At 40.0% G+C, this 25,594-nt stretch overlaps 2 protein-coding genes across 3 annotated transcripts in view; one reads left to right on the top strand and one right to left on the bottom strand.

Moving 5' to 3' along the window:
- Positions 1–5,573: 5,573 nt before the first annotated feature.
- LOC114248703 (uncharacterized) lies at positions 5,574–6,299 on the top strand. Its single transcript, XM_028182061.2, has one exon. It carries the CDS (start codon positions 5,589–5,591, stop codon positions 6,297–6,299), a length of 711 nt encoding a protein of 236 aa, XP_028037862.2. The 5' UTR covers positions 5,574–5,588.
- An 11,231-nt stretch (positions 6,300–17,530) lies between these two features.
- The window catches only part of ci (transcriptional activator cubitus interruptus), a 150,598-nt gene continuing 142,534 nt past the window's right edge, over positions 17,531–25,594 (bottom strand). For both annotated transcript variants that reach the window (XM_089739468.1, XM_089739469.1), the window contains 6 exons: positions 24,986–25,106; positions 24,240–24,374; positions 23,298–23,388; positions 22,038–22,208; positions 21,533–21,673; positions 17,531–21,333 (listed from right to left, as the gene is read on the bottom strand). In XM_089739468.1, the coding sequence (XP_089595594.1) occupies positions 19,252–21,333; positions 21,533–21,673; positions 22,038–22,208; positions 23,298–23,388; positions 24,240–24,374; positions 24,986–25,106 (2,741 nt within the window). In that variant the 3' untranslated portion in view covers positions 17,531–19,251. The remainder of the gene's footprint in view (positions 21,334–21,532; positions 21,674–22,037; positions 22,209–23,297; positions 23,389–24,239; positions 24,375–24,985; positions 25,107–25,594) is intronic.

Genomic DNA, 25,594 nt, shown 5'->3' with positions numbered 1-25,594 from the left:
ATTATAGTATGGATATGGATGTTATTGGTCTTCATTATGACAGGTACCCTGAATGTTAACGTGAGTATAAATGAAAATAGAGAAAAAGAATTTGTGAGAAGATCTCTCACCCTGGACTACTAAGTGGCGATGGCTTGGAACGCAGAGACCGCCATTATCGGAAATTCACTTTCGTGAATAGCATTAACAAAATCTATAATAGTAAACGGACGATCGGATCCACGGCCAACGTGATGTTAAGTGATTAGCGAAGCTCATAGACAATATATATACAACATATCACAACGTGAATACGGCCTCCCAACTTCTGGGCTGGATGTCTATCGTCTCAATTTTGTGCAAAGTACAATTATCGCGGGTTTGATTTTTATTTAACAAAAATATTCCTTCATCCTGAAAGTAATTTGCGAACACGATCCCATAGACATCTACAACGTAAATTCCGTCACCGACCTTGAGATATAAGTTCTAAGATCTCAGTATAGTTACAACGGCTTGGCCCACCCTTCAAACCGAAACGCATTACTGCTTCACGGCAGAAATAAGGGGGGTGGTGGTACCTACCCGTGCCGACTCTCAAGAGGTCCTAACATCAGTAAAAATCTTATTTAGGCCACGTCGTTTTAATTTTGATTAATATATTGTTTCTTTCTTTCGTTTTATTCACCAAATCGTACAGTTCCAAACCTACACAGAAGAGCTTTTAGATATAAATGCAGATTGAGTACATTTTTGCGTCGATGTCTGGTAAAGGCTGTGGCTACCACGGTATAGTATATAGCCGGTTTAAGCCTGAGCAACATTTACCAGATAAGCTTATATTAATACAATTTTCGAACAACAATATTCATACTTTCAATATCATCCAATGTACTCATTCGGTAGAAAATATTCGTTTCCGACAAGAGAAAAAATAAAGAATATAGTGCATCTTAATTATCATAATATTTTTTTAGGTTTTTGCTAGTCGCAGACATAATTAGAGAAATTTAACAGGTTAAGGACCGGAGCGGTCCCTGAGGATAGATACTATAATATTACTTTGCCAAAACAAAATTAGCGATCCCTTGGGACTACCGCAACTCACCTACCTAGAATACCCCTGACCGCAAGTTTTCTATTGAACATGTAAGAAACTCCACACACGACGCACTCCACCAAGCTAAAAAACGGGATCGATGGAGACAGCTGGTTGACGGAATCGGACTGAGTCACGATCCTCAGCAGTGAGGGACCGATCGAACAGAGAGAGAGAGATGTAAGAAACGCGGACCGCCATGGCTCATCTAGGCTAGTAGCTATAACATTTTGAAGGGGTAGCTATAAAATATTCGACAATATAATTGCATAATCAAAAACTAAAAGTGGCTTATTTGAGTAATTCTTTATCCATATTATTATGCACTTAATTATTTTTGGCAAAAATCGCTAAAAAATCTCGGTCCTTAAACTGTTAAATAATTGGGAACAAATCACGCACGGTCATCCGACCCCGATATAGGATTCCCTGTGGTACCAGAGACTGACAAACAAGCTTATATTCGTTTAATTATGTACATATTATTAGATAATAAACACCCAGGCAAAGGGCAAACAAACCTGTTCATCACTTGAATGTTTGCCTGATGTAGGAATCGAACCCACGACCCTCGGCACAACAATGAGAGACACGAACCGCCGCATAACCTAATCAGTCATAATTGAAATTACTTTTCCATTTAACCAGTCGAGACTATGAGCGTCTACAAAAAAAACCCGAAACAACAACAAACCGTGGCTAAAAATTAGTTTTTCGTCATTAAATAGAAGTAATACGGCAGCGCCATCTTTTTTATTGACGTATTTTACGTATTTATTCACCAATTGTACTTTTTTTTCTATTTAATGTCTCTCTCTCTCTCTCTAAATCGGATTAGTTTTAGTAAAAAAACATGGTCACTTTTTTCAGTTATATATTTCAAACATCAAGAAATGTCAATTAAATCTTAAATAAATGTTAATAACTAAATGCTTGGTTGACTGGGCGTACATTGAGGTTATAGATAAGTATTTAGGTTGAGGTCGCCTGAATTGGAAGTACGTACGATCCTATTTCTGCCGCGGTGCAAGCATAGTATGTTCAAAAGTAACATAACATTGTTTCTATTCAAAAATAAAATATTTAAATATCTTTAAGGTGACCTAAGTCTATTATATGGTACTGTTCGTAATAAATACATAAATAAATAAAACTAAATAAATAAAGTTATATCTCAAAATTAGATATAAAGAATCAGTGAATTCCGGTATGAGCGCTACGATAGAAAACAGGACACATAATTCTAAATAATAAAACTCATAGCCGTACAGGTCACAACAAAAGCGCTCGATAAAAAAAAAAATAGGCCATCATGAACCAGATTAGTCGTGTGAATGTTTGTAATTTACATTTTATCTACATTGGCACTCGGTCCACGGACATCTCGTTTCTATGTAAATAAATTTAGAAAGAGCACGAAATGTTGCGTAATGTTTTTGTGGTTTTGATGAAGTAGCTATGTCTGAACTAACATTTTGCTTTCACGAAAGTGAACAGTAGCGAAAGAGCTAGTTACAGTGCTGACCGAGGAAGCTACTTTGGCTGTTTTGGATGGGTATCGGGCGTGGGGAGAGAGCGCAAGAGAGTCGCTTAGTGAACGGTCCTCTACCAAATTCGGCCCTGGCCTTTACTATCTTCCACCATAGAGGCCCACATACCCTGCGCGCCAACTTAGGTTCAAAAGCTTGCATAAAAAGGTGTGGAAACCGGCCCAAAATAAAATGTACTGTAAAATGGGTGTAATGATGCATTTTGGGGAGGCCAGCAGTAGACTAATCTCAACTAATGGCGACGGAAATGAGGCTCTGAACTCATATCTCAAGGTGGGTTTTGCGCTACCTACGAAATCGTAATTATGAAATGGATCTTCCCGACCCACGTGTGCTAATGTGCACGAATAAAAAATGTAGAACAGCCGCACCTTTAAGTCTTCTGAAGTGTAACGTGATATGTAATCACGTCACAATTCGTGTAAGCATCGCTTTTGTACCATCACGCCAGTCATTCCCGGTACAGAGCTTATCTGTACAACTTAAAATCGTTTCACTCTGCCACAATACGTGTCCATAGATTATTTAATACCGCCCCGAGTCTGAAATTCGCGTTTCTATTTCAGCTATTTCATGCTGTTAGCAGCGGCTTGTGTCCTTAGCATTGCTGATCACGCATTCACGACCCCGGCACAGCTTTTGAAGTCAATTTATAGGTTTCCTATAACATCTTTCCTCCAATAATATTTTTAACACAATTGACTGTCAAACTTTTTCAGAGAATCGCTAAAAACAACCACGAACATAAAATTTGTGAATATTTGTGAATTCGTGAAACAACGTTCAGAAAAAAGAATGCAGTTCAGTAGATGACCTTCGTTCGAATGTCTCTCTGAAATCGAACCGACCTACATACTAAGTGGGTCACATTTACAGGTTATTTCGACAAACCAGATCACTTACACAGGTGCCGTTAGGGTTGCCAGATACTTCATATTAATAGGTTTAATATAGGCGGTGCAGTAATTGGCGCCTCTGACTGTTGCGCCTAGGGTCGTGGCTTCGATTTTTACATCGGACATACATTTGTGTGATGAACAGGCTTGTTTGCTCTTTGTCTGGTTGTTTATATCTATGTATGTATATATTTCAATAATTAAAAGTATGTATGTCAGTCTCTGGTACCTATAACACAGAGAATCCTAATTTGGGCCAGATGGCCTTGCGTGATTTGTTCCCAGTTATTTATTATTTATGTTATGTATAATGTGTGTATCTGTTTGGAATGCAGCTTATTATAAGCTCGCACGGGTACTTTTGTATTTCTAATAATACTGATCCTAAAGTTGCGGTATTTCTATCCGGAAGTATAGGTACCACCAGATTTAAAGAATAGAAGAGTCGCTCATAAAATACGATTAAGTCTTAATTTTTTTATTTCAAATCCGGTATGTAGCGTTTATGCTACTGTGGCCTTGAGCTACGGTGACCACAAAGCTTGAACTTGAAACATGAATTAAAATTTCAATGAGCATGGTTCATAATACACTGAGGGACTACTTTAAAACAGAATTAAATATGAACCTCGGAGTTAAGACATGTCAAGGAGTTTCTTTTTGCTCAGGTTTGAATTATTTTATCCTTTATCAAAACGTTTTTAGAGTAAATTTTTAAGTGTCATCCCTATATAGCCTATGCGTAATGGCGATACGAAATCAAGTCTGTACTCTGACTCATAAATCTATGTCTGTGTGTATTTGACCTCTCTAAAGCCGTTTCAGCTTCGATTTTATTGTGAACATTATTTTCACAGTTATCGTGTGCTAAAATATGTAATAATGCAATTTTGCGGGAAATAATTGGTCATAATTTCTGTGCCCTGTAAGCTCTTTGATGAAGACGTTTTCATTTTCATGTTAATGCCGTGAATCGTGACTTTTTGGCTGGAACATGAGGAGTGAAGTTGTGTGGTTTGTTTTATTTTCTCTATTTAGTGTTTCTTCAGGTTGTACAAATGTGGGAAAATGAAACAAAGCCGCTTGCTGGACGTAGCTTCTCGGGATCCTCCAAAAAGTCCACTGAAAAAGTCTCAGTAAATTACCACCATTTTACTGAGATTATATTTCATCTCATCTTATTTCATATTAACCACTTCATTTCATTTCAATCCATATTCTCATTTCTTGTATTAAAAAAATATATTCAAATAAAAGATTAGGCTGTATGGTATGACACCTTTCCCCTTCCTGTTAGAAAAATAAGACCACTACTACTCTTAATGACGTCGTAACACAAAGATAAAAAAATCAGATGAAATTAAATTGACATTGACATTTTAATTATTTATTCTTGCTTAATACCGTCTTATAGACCATAAATACGTGGATTGGAAGAAATTGGTAGAAATTGGTAGTACAGGTGCTAGGAGAATACTAAAAAGAAAATGTCCGATAAATACTAAGTTTTAGCGTATTCGCATAATCCTCAATTTAATACAGCTACGATTGGCTTACGTCAGGTTTGAACTTTAAGCCCCGTGAGCTCACCTACTAGTTAAGCTTACGCTGCCTTAGGCCTAAGGTTAGCCTCTCAAGGCTATCAGCTTAGGTAGGAAAAAAAAGCACGGCTTCAATAATCTTGTGCGAATAGAAACGTTTTAGTCCTGTAAATAGACTGACGTATCAAATAATTTGAGATTCTTAAATACATGTAAAAACACGTTCCACACTAAAAAAACTCTTCCGGATTGTCTTTTGTTCTTTAGTTACTGCAAGTACACAAATAAGACGAAAATTCCCAGACTCTATAACAAAAACGTAAATAAAGCCTCATTATTTTCCAGAAAGAAGGATCAAAGTGGTGCTTGTCCTTTGTAATGAATGACAGAAGACTTATCACGTAAAAACAAACTTCTGTCATAACAGTCGTATAAACGTCACTTCAAACACTGTTGCAAAAACTATTCAAAACAAAAACACATTAATACACAATGTGAAAATAAAATCTTCATTATTATTAGCATGATTAGTGCGAGAGGATTGCTCTTTGTGATGTTCAAAAGCGCCTTCATTGTCGCTTTCCTCACCATCCCCAACCCGGTCGTGGCGCTCTCCAGCTTCAAGAACTGGTCTAGGAAGGCCTTCTACCACAAGATCGACCTCTGCACTCAATCTTGCTACAGCCAGATCATTCCGGGCCTCTATTTGAGCAATGCCCGCGCTGCAGCCGACAAAAATGTCCTTCGAAGCCTCAACATCACGCACGTGCTCACCATTGCGGCGAATCGCCTCCCGAAATCTACTTTCTATGATACCGACATCAACACCCTGTTCATTAGGGCCTACGACACTCCTCAGACCAATCTCCTGCCCTACTTCCCAATGGCCAACTCCTTCATTGATGAGGGCCTACAGGCGGGCAACGTGCTCGTCCACTGTCACTTTGGTGTTTCCAGGTCTGCGACCCTGGTCATCGCGTATATCATGGAGAAATACAAGCTGACGTTCGAACAGGCGTATGTGTATGTTAGACAGCGTAGACGGTTCATTAACCCGAACCCTGGATTCGTGAAGCAGCTCAGAGAATACCATCGGCTGGGCTACGACGTGAGTAGCTTTCAAAGATTTGAAGCTTACATGCAGGTTAAAGCGAGGAAACACAAGTACAAGATAGCTTCTCTAGCGGCAGTAATGGTTGGAGTCTTGGTTCCAATCGTCATGTTGGTTGGATAATTTGTATCCAATTAATTACAAAAGTGTAAATCCGTGATGAATATAGGTTTTTTTAACAGATTAATTTAGTGTTATTCAACTAAACATTCAAGGTAGTATTGATTTTTTAAGGAATTTTATGACCTGGTAACTAAGACCATTTAGGTCATGTCTTATTTTAATCTTTAATCTTATTTTTATGAAAAATGATAATATGGAGTGAAATGAAATGAAGATGATTAATTTGAGACATTAATCAACTGGGATGAAATTAAATGAAATGAGATGAAATTATATGGGATGAAATATAAACTCAGTAAAATGGTGGTCATTTACTAAGATTTTTTCAGTGGACTTTTTGGAGGATCCCGAGAAGTTACGTCCAGCGGCTTTGTTTCATTTTCCCACATTTCTGCACTTTCTCACAGAAATTAAACAGTTAATAAACCACCGTTATTACACATTTAAACCTGAAGAAACACTAAATAGACGAAGTAAAACAAATAACACAACTTCACTCCTCGCGTTCCCGCTAAAAAGTCATCAATCACTATTGATTCTGAAAGTCTTCATCTAAACAATGTAATATAAGACAATGACTAACCTAACATGTCCATAATAAATAGACATGCTTTAACAAAAACCGACTTCAAATAGAAAAAAATAATATTCCAAAACAAATTAATATACACTTTAGTGTTTTTACTTTATTGTTTTTAAACAATAATCATCGAAATCGGTTGGCGTGATATTGAGTTGTTGACCTATTTTTATTGCCCTTGTAGGCAGACGAGCATATGGCCCACCTGATGGTGAGTAGTTACCGTCGCCCATGGACTTCAGCAATGCCAGGAGCAGAGCCAAGCCGCTGCCTACCGCTTAATACTCTCCACAAGCCTCGTTTGAAGAAGGACATGTCATAGCGCTCGGGAAACACCGTGGAGGGGAGCTCATTCCATAGCCGGACAGTACGTGGCAAAAAAGACCTCTGGAAACGCACTGTGGATGACCGCAGTAGCTCTAGGTAGTATGGATGAACTCTACTCCGGTGGCGGGCGGTGCGATGGTAAAAACGAGATGTCGGTATCATCTCGAACAACTCCTCAGAGCACTCCCCATGGAACATACGGTATAAAATACAGAGGGAACCGAAGTCCCTCCGCAGACCCAGAGGTTCTAAACGATCCGTGAGAATGGAATTATCGACAATCCGAATGGCCCTCCTCTGTATGGAGTCAAATGGAAGAAGCTGGTATTTGGGAGCCCCGGCCCATCTCTGGAACCAAGTTCAATTCACCCCATTCGGAGACTCGCCCCAGAGAGTTCACCACTTCAGACACAAATTTGATCGTCTCTCTTGCACCATGCTCCGAGAGAGAATCTGATGGCCGATATATCGCGCATTCCCCGTGCTGTCATCCGCATAGCAATGCATGCCATCAATAGTGACCGTGATGCTCCGCCCATCCAAAAAGCTAGCGATCCACTTGCAGAGACCTTCGGGAATTCCGTAAGATGGTAGCTTCGGCAGAAGTGCCCTATGCCAGATCCTGTCGAAGGCCTTCGCGATATCAAGGCTCACAGCAAGAGCCTCGCCCTTGCTCTCCAAGGCTTCAGCCCACCTGTGAGTAAGGTATACAAGAAGATCGCCAGCTGAGCGACCGTGACGGAAACCCTACTGTCGGTCACTGATCAGCTGGCGATTTTCAATATACTTCAGGAGTTGTATATTTATTATTCGCTCTATCACCTTGGAAAGCAAAGAAGTTATCACGATAGGCCTATAGTTCGATGGGTTCGACCGGTCACCCTTCTTGGGGATAGGGTGGACGTGGGCGGCCTTCCATGAAGACAGAACCCTGTTAGTGCAATAAGAGAGGCTATACAAACGCGTTAGCGCAGGCGTCAGCTCAGGGGCGCACGTTTTCAGAACCACTACAGGGATGCCGTCCGGCCCACTCGACTTATGGACGTCCAGGAGTCGGAGCTTCCGCCTGACTGCACATTGTGTGAAGTAGATCTCCGGCAGGGAACTATCACACCGGGAGATGTTCGGTGGTGTGGCACCCCCGTTGTCCACAGTCGAGTTCGAGGCGAAGAGTTTGTGAACGAATAACACAATCAAAACTGAAACTGAAAACACGAATAAAATCGAATCGCCAGCTCACCGGCTCAGAATCGCGCGTTTCGCAACAAAGCTGTATTTTAGGAAACGAGAACAAATCGTGTTTTCGTGTGCCGTATAAATCTTTGAAACGGAATATTTTTCGGGTTTCTCTGATACTAAACTGGATGGGAGTAAATCACTTGAACGATGACAGTTGGCAACGATCGCACGCAGGAAGTGCACGGCGGATCGTCGGTTCGGCTTGAAATGTATCCGAATCTTATTAACATTGAATATGTATTGTGAAGTAAGTATTGTAAAAACGGAGACTTAGAAAGTCTCAAAGTGGGTGACGGTTGTCAATGTCTATGGGCTCCGGTAACCACTCTTAATACCAGGTGGAAAGTGAAATCTTCGAAACGGTTTTTCAATTGAAAGGATACCTTTTTTTTATTGCTTGGATGTGTGGACGAGCTCACAGCCCATAGACATCTACAACGTAAATGCGCCACCCACCTTGAGATATCAGTTCTAAGGTCTCAGTATAGTTACAACGACTGCCCCACCCTTCAAATCGAAACGCATTACTGCTTTACGGTAGAAATAGGCAGGGTTGTGGTCAATGCCGTCTTTACCATAAGGGCACACGGGACCCGTGCCCAGGGACCCCATTCTCAGGGGGCCCCGAAGGACCGACAACTTCTCTTACACATTTATTCTCAAAACATTTTTGTCGGGCACATTACACGTTTCAGTAATCTTATCAGAAGGTATATACAAGGCATATACTACGCCATTATATCGATGGCTGTGCCTATTCCTACTGTACTAATATGGAGGGTAGAGGTAAGGAGAACCGTCTCTGTATGTAAAAAATGTCCGTTAAAATCTGCTAAAGAAGGGTGACGCTACAGTAGCAACCGGGTAAATTTAAAAAAGGCGCTGAAAGTTATTAGAAAAAGATAGAAAAATAAGAAAAGGACGAAAGATTTGTAAGCACTACAAAATCACAAAACGTAATAGGTAATAAGTAGGTAATAATTTTAGGTTATATTGATGAAATTAGTTTGGAAGTCGTTATCGAAATCGTAACCAAAAAACCAGCAGCATTCTAATATCATTAATGACATATTTTATCATACTGTATTTGATTACCTTTATTAAATGGTCATACTTGGTAAAAAATGTTATTATAATTCGCTTTTTTTTACTTTCTAAATGGGCCTCAAATTCTTGTGTGCCCAAGGGCCCCAGCCTAGTTTAAGACGTCCCTGGTGATGGTAGCCGTACGGACTCACAAGAGGTCCAACCACTACACACAACCACAGTAATTACGCAAATTATAATTTTGCGAGTTTGATTTTTATTACACGACCATATCTACAATTAACGGCCGAAAATTTCGCTTTTCGTCTAATTAGTTGCGTTCAGTGCCAAGTACATATCTTTGTTGTGCTGTCCGCTATTAATTGACCGTGTATTTTCGCTTCGCTAAATTTAACGTAGAGGTTAAACAGGTGCTCGGCTGCGCGATTCTTACGCGCGACTAGTGAAATTGAAGTTTAAGTCGCACAACGCGAATAATGAATTGGAAAAGTTTTTTAAAGTTGGATTATTATTCTTGTTCTTCTTCTGAGTCGGTCTCTTCATTGCTGAAGGTCGTGTCTAATCTGAAGCGTGGACCACTCGATGCGCAATGCTTCCGAACGTCGTCCTGTCCTCAGCGGTCTTGATAGCCTCGGCTATTGGTAGGCCGGTGAGTGTTTTAACCAGATCAGACCAGCGGGTAGGTGAGCGTCCGCGTGATCTTCTCCCGTCAGCCTGACCAACTACCATCAGCTTCTCCAAGTTATCGGGGCCTCTACGAGCGATGTGACCGAAATACGTGTGAATACGTTGGAAGCAGATAGCGGACAGCCTTGTGGCAATACCGAGCTCCTTCAGAATGGATAGGTTGATCCGGCGCGCTGTCCATGGAAATCGCAACATCCGTCTCCAACACCATTCAACAACAAGATTATTATTCTGGTGTATTTTAATTTTCAGCTCCCGCGTCACATTTATTAAAGGAAACAAATGAAGCTTCCCAAATAATCGAAACGCAAATCTGTAGAAATAAAAATTAATTACCATTTAGACTTCGATCGTTTCGACTGCTCACTTTTTTATTGCGTATGTATAATTGCAAGGCCAAGATCTGTAGGAAAGATTCGTTTTAGAAAATTCATATGAAAATCGGTAAATGTTAAGGTTAATTTAAGCTGTTCCCGTGAACAAGGCGTAGTTTAATAGTATCGATTTTTTTTTCCTACCTATGCTGATAGCCTTGAGAGGCTATTTCAGCCTCGCCCTAGCATGTAGGTGACCTCACGGGGCTTAAACCGGAGCGTTGCTAACACTGGCCCTAGCAAGAGCAGTGCTTCGCAGAATCTACCACCGGATCGGAAACGCGACCCACTCAGAAGATCCGGCGAAAAACTCAGTGGGCTGTGTCTGTGGATTGTGTATCGATGTAAGATTTTGTAAGAACAAAAAAATGCCATCTGTTAAAGGTCTTGCAATGTAATGTTAAAATGCAAATCCAACAATCACTGGACAGCATATACGGGGTTCAGCTGGACCGACATTTGTTAAAATTATTTGTTTATTTGAGTAGATTCTTTGATAAAATTGCTAATTGAAACTGATCTACCGTGCCCGTTGATTTACGATACATCGTAGCTTTTTAGTGATATTGTACATTGTTGAAAGAACAATGATGCGGCCATACCGACTTTCAAATCATTGGAATGGTACCAACTTTTTAAAAAATACATCAATATAGAACGTGTTTAAAATCGACTTTTTGTTAATTTAATAAAAAGTAATTTCGCAGTATTAATTGTAAAGTAAAGATAAAAATACAGCCATATTATTAAAAAAACCCATCATTATACTACTATTGAGACAGCTAGTTTCTAGTACCTACAGTTGTTTCATAGCTACGGCAATTTAAAAGAATAGCATTTCCATTATATAAGTTCCAACATATTAGTTTATTATAAATGTCATATAGAGTTTTCTTATAATCACATGTAGCATACTGCTAAAACCCTCTTTAAAATCTCGCTTGAAGAAGGGTAGGTATGTATTAATCTTTTTTCGAAGTCCGTTTGATTAAACATTAAAAGGTCCTACGTAGCTTGTGAAAAAAATATATGTTTCCTTTCAGAACAATAAATATCTTAAGAGATTTTAATCTCGTCATAGGGTCCGTTCACACAGACCGGCTCGAAGAGCATCGGACCGCTTTTTATTTCACACAGACCGGATCGTATACGTTTAGAATTGGCCGGAGCGGAGCCGCCAACTATTTCACATCGATCGGCTGGAAGAGACCTGAAAGCGTTTTTTTTTATGTTTGAAAGATTACTGGCGGTCCGGAGACCTTTCCAGTTTTACCGGGGCAGGTAGGTGAGCAAGGGCTCAGCCAGGACGGGTGGGATTTGCTAACAGCTGTCCGAGCGCGTCCGAAGGAGATCTAACAACTCAAGAGTAGCTGCTTCGCGAATGAATCTACTACCGGATCGGAATCGCGACCCACTGAGAAGATCCGATGAGAAACTCAGTGGGCTGATGTTTAGGTTAGGTTGCGCCGGATTACACCGGAGTACGCTTACCGGATCCCTTCTCCTAGTGTTAGAGCTAAAGGTGTCTAATGCAAGGGTTATTGGATCTGATGGATCCGTAAGGACGTGTCTAGCGCGTCGACGACGGTGACTGGGTCCTGCGTGATCGGGATTCGGGGATTGAAAGCATATGTCCGGTAAATCAGACCCGTTCGGCTCCTTTTATTATTTCACACGCAGCGCGTTCAAGCATTCTTAATGACAAAAAAGTGCACATGCAAAAATACACTTTACCACAATTACTCAAAACTCTGTTTCCAGCGTGATAAAAATCTGCTCTCCTCTCCGATCCAGTCTGTGTGAACGGACCCTTAAGGTGGGTACTTGGTAAAATTGGATAAACCGCGACCTGTTTGATGTCATCACTGAGATAAACCTCTCTAGACACCGTTGACCTCGCTCTCGGACACTTCTCATTCCTTTCCTGCGAGTTGGCACTCGTGAGTCATGACTTGACTCAAGAGTTCTATATAGATTTTGCTTTTCATCGCTGTTTGGTCGTTCCATCGTTAAATACGACAGATAGATTTTAATAACACTTGAGCTGAATCTTTTGTTAGGTTAGTGTTAGGAGTAAACATTGTTTTTAAACTAATGACCAATCTCAATGCGTACATATGTTAAACGGTTACTGGAGCACGTAAATGCCGCCACCCATCTTGAAAGAAGAGTTCTAAATCTCGATTACATAGTATGATGGCTGGCCTACCCTTCAAACCGGAAAACATTAATGTTTCGTCCCAGAATCAGGCACGATTTTTCTAACTAGACCTGTGACGTAATCATAAAACACCATCCACACTATTGAACTAATTGTTTTTGTAAACAAAGTAATCAGAGCCCCTGATTTTAAGATTTATTTATTTTGTATTCAACGCATCTAAAATGAATTAGGTATCACCTTTGTTGTTTCTTTTATTCTATACAAGTTTCTTGCTATCGCCTACCATTTAATAGAATAGAATCGAACATTGTACTTTAAAAAATTGATTAATAAATTTAAAATTAGAAATGATTATAACTATAAGAGGAAGTCTGAAAGTAGCACTAGTGGCAAAGAGAATAAAGAAGATTATCGTGGTATGTTATGCGATAAGATGATCATCATGTGGCCCAAGGACCATGAAAGTGAGCGGTAATATGGGGTGCGGGCGTTCTACATAGAGTTGGATGCACTGTGTGAAGGAGTATATACGAGAGACGTGTGAGTTCAGAGATGAAGTACGATAGACCTGAATGGAAAAAGAGTAGAGTAGATACATAGCAATAAGAAGAAGATTAACCAGTGCTAAGATATAAGATGAACACTGTTATTTATTTATTTAGTTGCATCAACAAAGTGATCATCAATACAAAACTTGGACAAATTGACAATAGCTACATGACGATGTCACCTCAATCATAGGTGCATTCGACAGTGCAATAGTTGATAACGAAGTTTATAAGTAGTAAAGACTATATTTGAGTCGACTATTATCAAAGCCGGCAATCTGACTTTTGAACAATGATTGGTAAATCAGAAAAACGAATTATTGACTTTGTATTCCATTGGCAGTCACAAAACTCTTCGGAACGACATCTTAGATAAATAACAGGTTAACTATTAACCTTTATTTAATGCAGGTTTTGAACCGTATTCTTTGAAGGAGACGATTATATTCAAATCAATCTGTATTGACATATCAATAATTTTTTTTTGTCCAAATGTACAGATTGCCACCTTTGATAATAGACGACTCATTTATATCATGTATAAAAAAAATTATTTTAAACTACAATAACACAGATTTTAATTTGTAATGAACTTTTCACATTATAGAAATTTTATTGAGCATTATGGAAATGTGAAGTTTTTTTTTTCGTTTTTGTTATTTAACTAACTGCTCACAGCCCGCCTGATTTTGTGCGGGTTCTGTAGATTTTTCACACAACAAATGCCTAAGAACCTTGAAATACGATGTCGAAGTGTTGTATAGTCTAACCGGTTGCTTTGCGGCAGAAATAGGCATTCGATGCTACTACCAGTGATGACACTGATTTTGTGTATGTAATTTTTACTATGGGACGTTATGCCTTCACCGTGGAAGTCGTTTGGCTCAAAAGCGTGTTCAATTAAAACATTGTCGTACCTGCGTTACGACTACAAGAGCGTCTTATTCTTTAAGCAATGATTTCTGTGCTATTCATAAGTGTATTGCATTCAGAGAAGCATTATCGACTTCAAACTAAATTAACTTTAGGTAAATGTCAGTTTTATGTCGAGTTTCTGTGCGTGGGCGAGAATATAGAAGGCAAGCAGAACACCAGCCAGATGATCTACTAGTTAAGGGAGCAAATTTTTTTTTATTACTTAGATGTGTGGACGAGCTCACAGCCCACCTGATGTTAAGTGGTTACTGGAGCCCATAGACACTTACAACGCAAAATGCGCCACCCACCTTGAGATATAAGTTCTAAAGTCTCAGTATAGTTACAACGGCTGCCCCACACTTCAAGCCGAAACGCATTACTGCTTCACGGCAGAAATAGGCGGGGTGGTGGTACCCGTGCGGACTCACATGAGGTCCTACCGCCAGTAAAGGTGGTAGTCTACACCGTGCGGTCCTTAGCCCACTGAGTTTCTCGCCGGATCTTCTCAGTGGGTAGCATTTCCGATCCGGTAGCAGATTTTGTGAAGCACTGCTCTTGCTAGGGCCAGTGTTGACAACACTCCGGCTTGAGCCCCGAGAGCTCACCTATATGCTAGGGTAAAGCTGAAATTGCATCACAAGGATATCAGCATAAGTAGGAAAAAGAAAATGCCACCCATGACGGAATATTATGAAGGAAATCACATCGTCTTTTCGCATTAAAAGTGTACAATTTCCAAAAATATTCGAAATTGAGTTAATTTTTTTCATAATTTTTTTTTTTTTTATTGCCTAGATATGTGGACGAGCTCACAGCCCACCTGGTGTTAAGTTGTTACTGGAACCCATAGACATCTACAACGTAAATGCGCCACACACCTCGAGATATAAGTTCTAAGGTCTCAGTATAGTTACAACGGCTGCCCCACCCTTCAAACCGAAACGCATTACTACTTCACGGCAGAAATAAGCGGGGTGGTGGTACCTACCCGTGCGGACTCACAAGAGGTCCTACCACCAGTAATTACGCAAATTATAATTTTGCGGGTTTGATTTTTATTACACGATGTTATTCCTTCACCGCGGAAGTCAATCATGAACAATCGTTAAGTACGTATTTCATTAGAAAAATTGGTACCCGCCTGCGAGATTCGAACACCGGTGCATCGCTAGATACGAATGCACCGGACGTCTTATCCTTTAGGCCACGACGACTTTTTAATACTGTCAAAAGAGCGTAGTTTAGTTTTTTTTTTTTTTTAGGTTACCTATGTTATGTCTACTATTAACAAAATTAATACATAATTTTATCTTACTTTAAAAGACATATAATGTAACTGTTAAAAGATAAAAAATAAATGTTGCAAAGATTATTAATATTAAAAATATAACATGTTGAACCTTTTAAAACACTCTCCTGTAAAATTAGAAAGTTTTGAGATTATACTATTTTAATGCGAGAAGACTGCATGTCGTCGCGATCCTCAGCAGTGAGGTAACGGCGAAGAATGTCTTCGAGCGAGTCTCTGTACGTGAGGTCCCACACGACACGGCCGCGGTTCACCATTTTTTATTTTTTTACATAAACCAATTTTATTGATGCCGTCTGTTGGCAACGGTTACACAAATACACGTCTATTTTGAACGCGTTCAATGACGTAACTCGGTGGAATGTTTGCTCGTGCAGATATTTCTGTTATATTATTCGTATCTTCAAGAATGGTTTCATGAATATTCTACTGTACGAGTCTTCGCGTTTGCCGAGCTGGATTTATTCTAGACTTTTAGTTTTGTGACTGTTAATGATTAAATCAATTTTATAGTAATAATTGTGTTTTCTTCGACCTTCGCGTGTTGTGGACACGATTAAAAATACTTTTACGGTTTAATTTTTGGTGTTTTTTTTATTATCATTATATTAATTTCAGATGTTGCGATTACTTTACAGTTTTCGTGGTCAAGTATAGCCGAGATGTCAACCGTCATACAAGTTTTTTTATTAAATCAATTAATTGTATTGATAAATACCGTGTTTGTTTTATCGATTTTGTGTTGTACATGCGATTATTTCAATTTATTATGAGATTAAAATCGTAAATATAATTTTCATTGCATTAAAGTCGCCGCAAAACCTAAAACTAAATATTTTCATGGTAAGTCTTGGAAAGGCGCTAATACCTTGAAACATCGTTTGAAATGAGTCCTCGGCTATGAGCAAGGACTTGGCACTGCTGATGTCGGTGAGCACCAGTATAAACTTATTAGTACGTCAGATGCCCGCCTGTCACCGCGTCAATAAAAACCTACAAGGACTTTTTTATTGCTTAGATGGGTGGACGAGCTCACAGCCCACCTGGTATTAAGTGGTTACTGGAGCCCATAGAAATCTACAACGTAAATGCGCCACCCACCTTGAGATATAAGTTCTAAGGTCTGAGTATAGTTACAACGGCCGCCCCACCCTTCGAACCGACACGCATTACTGCTTCACAGCAGAAATAGGCAGATTGGTGGTACCTACCCGTGCGGACTCACAAGAGGTCCTACCTCGTTCGTACTTACTGCGTCGTACGTACTGCGTTCACCTGGCTGGTCAGTAAACGAAACCTGTCATCGAAATTGTATGTTAAAGAAAAGACGACTTCGCGACTCATTACGATAATCGAGATGTCACATGATTCAGATGAGATCTGTCGCAACGTTTTAATGATAGCGGCTTTACGACTCTCCGACTTGCTTGTTGTTGCTACTAGGCAGACGAGCATACGTCCTGATGGTGAGTGAGCACCGACGCTTATGGACGTATGTAATGCAAGAGGTCAACAAGCATTTCGCTAAAACTCATCTGAAAACTTGACTAAAGGAGCCACGGGAACTGGGTTCATCCATACTACCTAGAAGTAGTGCCTTCATCGACAGCGTGTTTCAAGAGGTCCTTTCTTGCTACATACCATTCGGCTTTGGAATCAATTCCCCTCATTGGTATTCCCCGTGTAGTATAAAATGTTCTAAATCGCGATGCGAGACGGTAGGGGGAAACCAATATGTATCCCCTATTGATGTCCATACTCAGCGATGATGGCATAAGACTTTTATAACAAAATATATAAAGAAAAGTTCGCTCATGTCTCATTTAAAATATATAGTAGTATCGAATATCATATGGAAATTTTAAGGTTTGATTTAAAGGATTTTGTGATTTACTTCCTTATGTTATTTTTTATGTACATTAAATATGTTTTAATTATATATTGGCGTCAATATACCTTCAACACTTGAACCGCATTATAGTATCGCATCAGACGACAAGAGTATACCAAATGAATTCAACAAAGAAAAACACAAAAATTAATGATGCCACATTTTCATTCAAGAATATTTATTTGAAAATAAATGTCACAGATGTCCCCCAACTATTACAAAACAGTATAAAACAAATAATTTACTACAAGATACAGTTCATTTATTTCTCTACCTTTCGTTTTGTGCGTAAATTTAAATACCATTAACAAATACTTAAAAACTAGTAATCTCAATTAAAAAATAATAATAAACTAATTCTAAGAGATTCATAACTAAATTAATGTTAGTTAATATTTAATCAACGATCGAAATTACAATAAAAATCCTAATTGAAAATATCTATTTTGTACAAAATTTTATTCCAGCTAATAATCTCATAGATCACTTATGTGATATACTAAAAATTAAAAATACAAAATAATACGTAATCTAAGAACGTTTAAGGCACAAAATACATTGTATCTTAAAAGTATGTACAGTTTCGTGTATGTACATTCTAAGGCACATTTTTTTTATGTAAAAAGCTACAAAATTACATGTAAATGCAATAATAGTACTATTGGAAGACGATTTGCTATGTACAATCTCAAACGATGTCTTTTAAATTTTAGAACTTAGGTTAACGTTTTTTTTTTTAATTTTTTATATGTAAAAGTATGTTTTAAAAAATAATCAGTCTCGAAGGGACGTGTAGCAACAACCTATGTTTCAATGCACCAAGAATCAAAGATACATAATCCACGAACCTGAACAGAGGTTTTCAGGGAGGTAGCGATCCGACATCTCGACGTACCTATGCAGTGTTACAGGGATATCCAAAGAACGGATCTTCAAACGACTGACCTTTACGAGGTCATATCCACCCACTAACGCGTTAGGAACTAAAGATACTACAGTTCACAGGGAAATGGCATGAAAAATATAGGGTAATTGAAACTACAACCGCGCCACCTGCCGTACATTTTTCGTACTAGATTATAACTCATGTGGTTTGGTTAAATAAACTATAACATTATGAAGTTTCATCAAAATCTGTGCTGTAGTTATTGCGTGAATGAGTATTAAAGATCCACCCAATATCACATATCTTCGCATTTATTATTATAATTATTTTGCCGTGTCAATTTGAAATGGTTGATGTTTTTAAGCTATTGCATTGCATACTTTTATGGCGGGCTTTGAGCGCAGCGATCGAATCAAGAAATTCCGTAACGAAAATAAAACCTAACACTCCCCCACTCCGCCTACCATGTAGCTGGCGTTCAACACATTCACACGTTGCGCTTGTGTAGTGTTTGTGAATAAGCGCGCGGCGTGACGTCGCACTGCATGCACAACATGGAAAGTCTGCCCATCCCTCTCTCGCACGGTTTAGCTTGTGAGTGTGAAGGGGACAGTTAATGTTTTGCTTTTGTTAATATTTATAAATATAGCGTGGTCTTATTTTATTATTGTTTTAATATTAAATTATTATCGTCTAATTATAATTGCATAAGTTGATAAAAAATGTTATGTAATAGCTTTACCGCGGCAGTCCCAGAGTGCCAAACGTGTTTCTTTATATTATTTCGTTGAAAGTTAAAAATGGTATGGTTGCTTCGATTGACTTCTGAAACTTGAGCATAGTACATTACGTACACTCTCACTTGTTAACTGCACTACAATAAGTGAATTGGAAATCGAATATGTGGCATTAATGCACTGTTCAAGTATGTAGTTTATGTCCTTGATTTTACTAAAAAAATATTAATAATACACTTAAGCAACTATTGAATCATTTGGAGGTATTGATTCTCCTCGTAAAACGAAGACAAAGACGTCTGGAGGTCGTTCACAACCATATTATCGCCTTGCAGGGGATGCGTGGTGCTCGACACCATTTCAGAACTCTTCCAGTTTTCACAGTTCTCGACGTACTCCAGCGTTCTCTGATAAGTTTCCTGTCTCATTGAATTGTTTTGGGTCTTCCGTCTTCCGTTGTTCGCTTCGATTTGCGACTGAGATATGTCCCAGACTTGGACTTCGCTGGGCTGGTTGTTTTGGCTCCTCAAGCTGTTCATGCTGCAATCAGCCTGGTCGTTCTTGATTTGGTTGCAGTTCGTCAGCCGGTTGCACTTGACTTGTTTCTGGCTTCCCGTCGACATGTTCACGGAATTCGGTGTGGACTTCTGTGGATTGTGTTTGTTGAACTGATTGCCTGGATAGTCCCATTGGTTGTAAGGCCTCTGGTGATTGTAATATTGGTTATTGTTCATCATAGCTTGGTTGTATTGGTGATTGTTTTTCGGTGGTGGAGGTCCCATCACGTTGTTGTTGACGACGGCATTGTATGGAGGCGGCTGAGGGTACTGCACGTTCTGGTTGTAATGATTAGTCTGTGCGGGCGGGCACTGATGTTGCGTGTCGCAGTAACTGGTCATTACACCCCGGGTCATATTGCCGCTGTTGTCGACGCTCATCATGGACGATCTAGACGACTGCATCGGGTGAGCACGGCTGTTCTGGTTGAAGTTCATCTGTTGGTAGTTCATCATAGGCTGGTTCGGATAATGAACGTTCTGATTTTGAACCATTTGATTGACCGTCGGTGCTTGGTTCTGGTTGTAAGATTGCATGATTTGATAATTTTGCACGTTTTGATGGTGCACGTTAACATTTTGGTTTTGCATTGGATATTGTGGTGGTTGGTTGTTGTTGTAATTTTGCGTGTACTGGTTCGGCATCGGCATATTTGGCCGGGCCGGCATTCTGTGACAGTTGGGCCGATAGCTGAGAGCCATTTGTTGTTGATTAACGTTGATCATTTGATTTTGGAGATTGGGGTTCACAGGTCCGTTCATAGCCACCGGCATGTTTTGTATCATTGGACTTGCCATGCCCTGTCCCATTGGGCTTTGCATTCCTGGATGCATGGGGCTGGGCATACCGTGGCTCATGGGACTGGCTATAGTCTGTCCCATCGGACTAGCCATGTTCATCATGGGACTAGCCATATTCTGTGACATGGGGCTACTGACGTTATTGTGACGAGGGCTCAACATTATTTGGTTGGGTATCTGTGGACTCATGAGACTTTGCATGCTTTGTGGGCTCATGGCATTATGCTGCGGGGACATTACACTCATCGCACTTTGGGGGCTCATCACGTTATAAGCACTGGGAGGGGACATAATATTTTGTGGGATATTGTGCGGACTCATAACGCTTTGTGGACTCATTGCACTGTGTGGGAGGCTTTGTGGACTCAACATGCTGTGAGGCAGGTTCTGCGGACTCAAAATATTTTGACTCATTATAGTCTTAGTATTCGTCTTATTCTGTTTCTGAGCATTAGCCCTAATTTTATTGGATTGTTCAGTCTGGTTGGCTGTCATCGTTTGCAGTGATTGCAACGGATTCGGATCCGATTTCTTCGTTTCCCTTTCTTTGTTCTCTGCTTTGACTTCCGGGGTGACTTGTTCTTGTAAAGTAGTTTTATCTTCGGGTGTTTTGACAGCCAGAAGAGAGCCGCTGTTGCCCGACATACTAACGTCTAACGACCTTAAATCGACTTGAATATCACTTATATTGAGATCACTTCCTATGGCACCTAGATTTTTAAGTAGAGAATCGTCACTGGTCGCTACGTCACTGATTTTATCACTGGAATTATTAGTGTTTTGTTGTTCGTTTGTGGTATTGTCTTTGGTAGCACTGTCCTTATCTAGACTCGGTTCTGTGTTAGGTCGATTTGCGGAGTCCGTTTTAGCTGATGTTTCCGCTTCGGTTGCCAATATTGATTGGTTAAGATATTGCATCATTTCGTCGGGTATCACCAGCTTATTCTCCACCATTTCGCCTTCAGCCACCTTATGAGAAAAAAATATTAAACAATTACTTTAAAATAAAAACCGCTTTATGCTCGTATTCCAATGTGATTGAAATAATCATTACACTATTGTTATCTTTATTGTACATACAATCTTATTTCTTGATAAATATTTTGTATTCTTTGCAACAATTACAATCGTAATTAGTTTGAAAACTCCAAGTCATTTTTATTCGTACCTGTTCCAAGTTGACTTCCTGGTTGGGGTGGTGGATCTGTGCCGTGGTGACCACCACGGTGCTGGTGGAATTGGACCGTGACTCCTTATACGTCACAGTTTCCTGGTCGCATTCAGTTTTGAACGGGAACGGAGCGTCGCCCTAAAAGCATTTAATAACAAAATAAAGAATCAACTTCTCTGAAACCCTTCAAGACATTTTAAATAATTTATCTATAGGAATTTCTAAAAAATGATGCATCCTCTTTCACAATTACGTAAAAAAAAAAGATTACTTATTGCATTTTTGTAAGATTTAGTCAAATTAAAAATGCACATGATCCCAAGCAATTATCAGAATCTGTAGACACCGTCGCGTGAATGTGACAGCTTAGACATTGAATTTGAAGATCTTGACTTTTGGCATAGCGTTACAGAAATAGACACAGCAAATACAGCTGGGTAATAACCCAACATCAATATGAATTATGATGTCTGAAAAGTTGGCATTTGAGCAAAAAACTTACCAAACCATCGGTTCCGCAAGGGTACGGCTGGTAGCCTTGGGTCTGGTCACTTAAGTTCGACTGCTCCGAGAGTCTTCTCGCCTCTTCTTTTACCTGGACGTTCGGGTCCAACTCCAACGCTAGTTCCTCTGCCCTGACTTCAGAACATGTGACTCCCCGGAGTAGGATGGCCTGGAAGATAGCGCGAGAGATCGCTATTTAATTTTATCTATACTAATATATAAATCTACAGTGGTTTTTACGGATGTTCCGTTATAACTACTGAACCGTGCATCCGATTGACTTGAAACTTGGTATCCATGTAGAAAATACATGAACTTAATGGATAGGCTAATATTTATATGAGTGTTGTGTGTATATGAGTGTACTCCCTACACCAGTTGCGGGGGCGTTAGTGATGAGAATCTTTGTGGGGGTGAGAAATAATAATGTTAATTTTAAATGCCCAGCGAAGCGGACGGGTACAACTGGTCATTTTATAAAAGTAGGGACCGGCTACGCTTGTAGTAACTACCGATTAATATTTTAGATAAGTGACGTTAAATCCCTAAAATGAACTGGATCATAAGTTCACGCCTTCTTATACGACGCCAGTAAATCATTGCCAGTAGTTCTTTTACCAGGGCGGTGTTTTTTTCCTACCCAAGCTGAGAGCCTTGAGAGGCTATTTCAGCGTAACCTTAACTAGTAGGTGAGCTCACGGGGCTCAAACCTGACGATGTTGCTAACACGAACCCTAGCAAGAGCCGTGCTTCGCAGAATTTACCATCGGATCGGAAACGCGACCCTCTGAGAAGATCCGGCGAGAAACTCAGTGGGATGTGTCTGAGGGTTGCAGGGTAGCGTAATTCGAAGCGACCACCCAAAGCTACAGAAATAATTCAGCGCGTATGATTTGTTGGAAATGATCATGATGAGCACGATTCCTGGTAAGCGTGATGTGGGAAGATGCAAGATGTCGTGGCTCTTTAGCATCAGAAACGATTAAATATAATTGCTTGCTATACTTGTAACTATACTGAGACCTTAGAACTATTATCTCAAGGTGGGTAACAGCATTTACGTTGTAGATGTCTATGGGCTCCGATAACCACTTAACATCAGGTGGGCCGTGAGCTCGTTCTCCTATCAAAGCAATAAAAAACTGAATTAAGTAGCTAACTGATGTTTATGAAGTGGGGCTTGAAGAAAAATACAGCACGTGTTACATACGAAGTCTAGTATTATCGTGTCCTGAAAGTGGAATTGTGAGACCTGTACCTGATTCCCTTGCGATGTCCTGACGGCCTGCACAGCGGCCAGGGCTGATGAGGGCGGCGGCGCGTATCCCGCACACGAAACTTGACTAGATCTGGAATAAGCGGACGTTATGATTAGTAATAGTATTATGATTAGATATGTTGCGACGGGGTGACGACGACGGTGGTGCAGGGCGTGATAGAGGTTTTACACCACCGCGCGGCAGATTACGGTTACGACCGACCAAACAAAGGCAACTCTGAACAATCCTGTTAACGAGTACACAAGAAGGGCCGCGGTACGCGAGGAATGGCGACGTCTGGTGAAGCGCACCCCTACCCGAAATGGTGACCACGACCACTCTGCCTAGAGTGCATACGAGAGAGAGAGTATTCTTTATTGTACACCAAAAAACAAATAAACAGCGCGATACATTAAATAAAAAAAAGTACAATTGGCGGTCTTATCTCTTCCAGACAACCATCAGGTGGACAAGAATCATTTGGAAACGAACTACGATTGATTGATTAGTAACAAATATAAAGCTTAAAGCAATATGTAGACTAGACTTTCCTTAAACAGAGTATCTATTTCCCTCAAAAGCGAGAGACAAGAAAGGAATAATAAATCTCTCCCGATTACTTAGTGGTCCTACGCAAAATGACTGCACACAAACTGTGTGACATGGTTTTTCAAAGTGATAATTAATTTTTAATAATTGTTGTTTTAAGAATTTACAACAATAAAGAGCTTATGGTACCAACAATTGGTATCAATTGTTTTTTTAATATTTTTTTTCATTTAATTCAGATCTTGCATCCATATTACATTCATTCATTCAATTAACTCAATTCAATTGAGCAGTTTGATGCAGCTCAATCCGCTTTTCAGTCGAGGGTGCGGTGGGAGATTACTTAAAGAATTAGTAATGTCGCTGAAATTTACGATAAAGTGCTACTTTACCTTCGACTGCTATCGGGAGAGAGCTGGTCGTACGCCGCGGTGTGGTGGGCGACTAGACGTTGCGCCCCAACTCCTCCTACCACTGCTCCCGACACAACTGATGCTTGACTGCTTTTACGCGATATATCCGAAGACCTGTTTAATGGAAAAACCCCTGTTAGCGTATGCAGATTACATTCCGCGTGGTTCTTCGAAAGAAAGAAGTAAATCATTAAGTTAAGGTTTTTAATGTAATTACCGAAAAAGCAGCATGTTCACAAGCGAAAATTTAGATCACATCATTTGTATTTACCATTTTTTTAAGTAGTTACCGGAGCCCATAGACAATGTAAATGTCGTCACCTACCTTGAGATATGAGTTGTAACCACCAGTAATTACGCAAATTATAATTGTGCGCATTTTATTTTTATTACACGACGTTATTCCTTCACCGTGGAAATCAATCATAAACATTTGTTAAAACTACGTATTTTATTAGACAAATTGGTACCCGTCTGCGGGATTCGAACACCGGTGCATCGCTCAACACGAATGCACCGGACGTCTTATCCTTTAGTCCACGACGACTTCAATCACCAACCCACCATCGAAGCTACATTCTCACTGATACTGCTGGACTGAATCCCCACCGTTGCTGATATACATAAGCGACGGCCGATAAGCGACGGCGTCATTTAGCCGATGACCTCAACCAAGACCTTAATAAGCTTTATTAGATTCAAGCACGTGTCGGACGAGCACACACCTGGCGCTGTAGAGGCTGCTGCCCGATGAGATTCCAGAATCGCGCCTCGTGTTAGAGGCCCCGGTCTTCAATTCCACCCCAACGTTGGTGCTGCCCAGCTCTGTCCTCCCCGTGACCCCGCCTGTACAACAGGAAATTGATCGTTCATATAAACCTGTAGGGACCACAAATGTCCCCATAGCAACTAACAATTATATGTATGTGTTAGCGGTAATTATATTGCAATGATGCTACGTCAGTCTCGGGATTGTCCGGCTGTCGATAGCACGTTAGGTTATAATCCCAATATACGTTAGTCACTTAACTGAACACGACGTGTCTTATTAATCCTTGCCCGATATAGAGACTCAACACACACAGTGTTCGGTCATGGGTGGTACAGACTACCACCAAGTGCTCCCCTTACTAGATCTGCTGACCATCTGGCTTAATTAATGAATCACTACATAGTATAAAACAAAGTCGCTTTCTCTGTCCCTATATCTGTCCCTTTGTATGCTTAAATCTTTAAAACTACGCAACGAATTTTGATGCGGTTTTGTTTTAATAGATAGAGTGATTGAAGAGGAAGGTTTATATGTATAATAACATCCATTAAATAGTGGAGAA

This window comes from Bombyx mandarina, chromosome A1, assembly GCF_030267445.1.
Source record: "Bombyx mandarina strain Sakado chromosome A1, ASM3026744v2".
Classification (NCBI taxonomy): domain Eukaryota; kingdom Metazoa; phylum Arthropoda; class Insecta; order Lepidoptera; family Bombycidae; genus Bombyx; species Bombyx mandarina.
The sequence above is the reverse complement of the archived record's forward strand: the minus strand, read 5'-3'. Positions and strand labels throughout refer to the sequence as shown.

Bases quoted from the DNA above. Each gene is read 5' to 3' on its own strand.
- LOC114248703 (XM_028182061.2), top strand. From the start codon at position 5,589: ATGATTAGTGCGAGAGGATTGCTCTTTGTGATGTTCAAAAGCGCCTTC.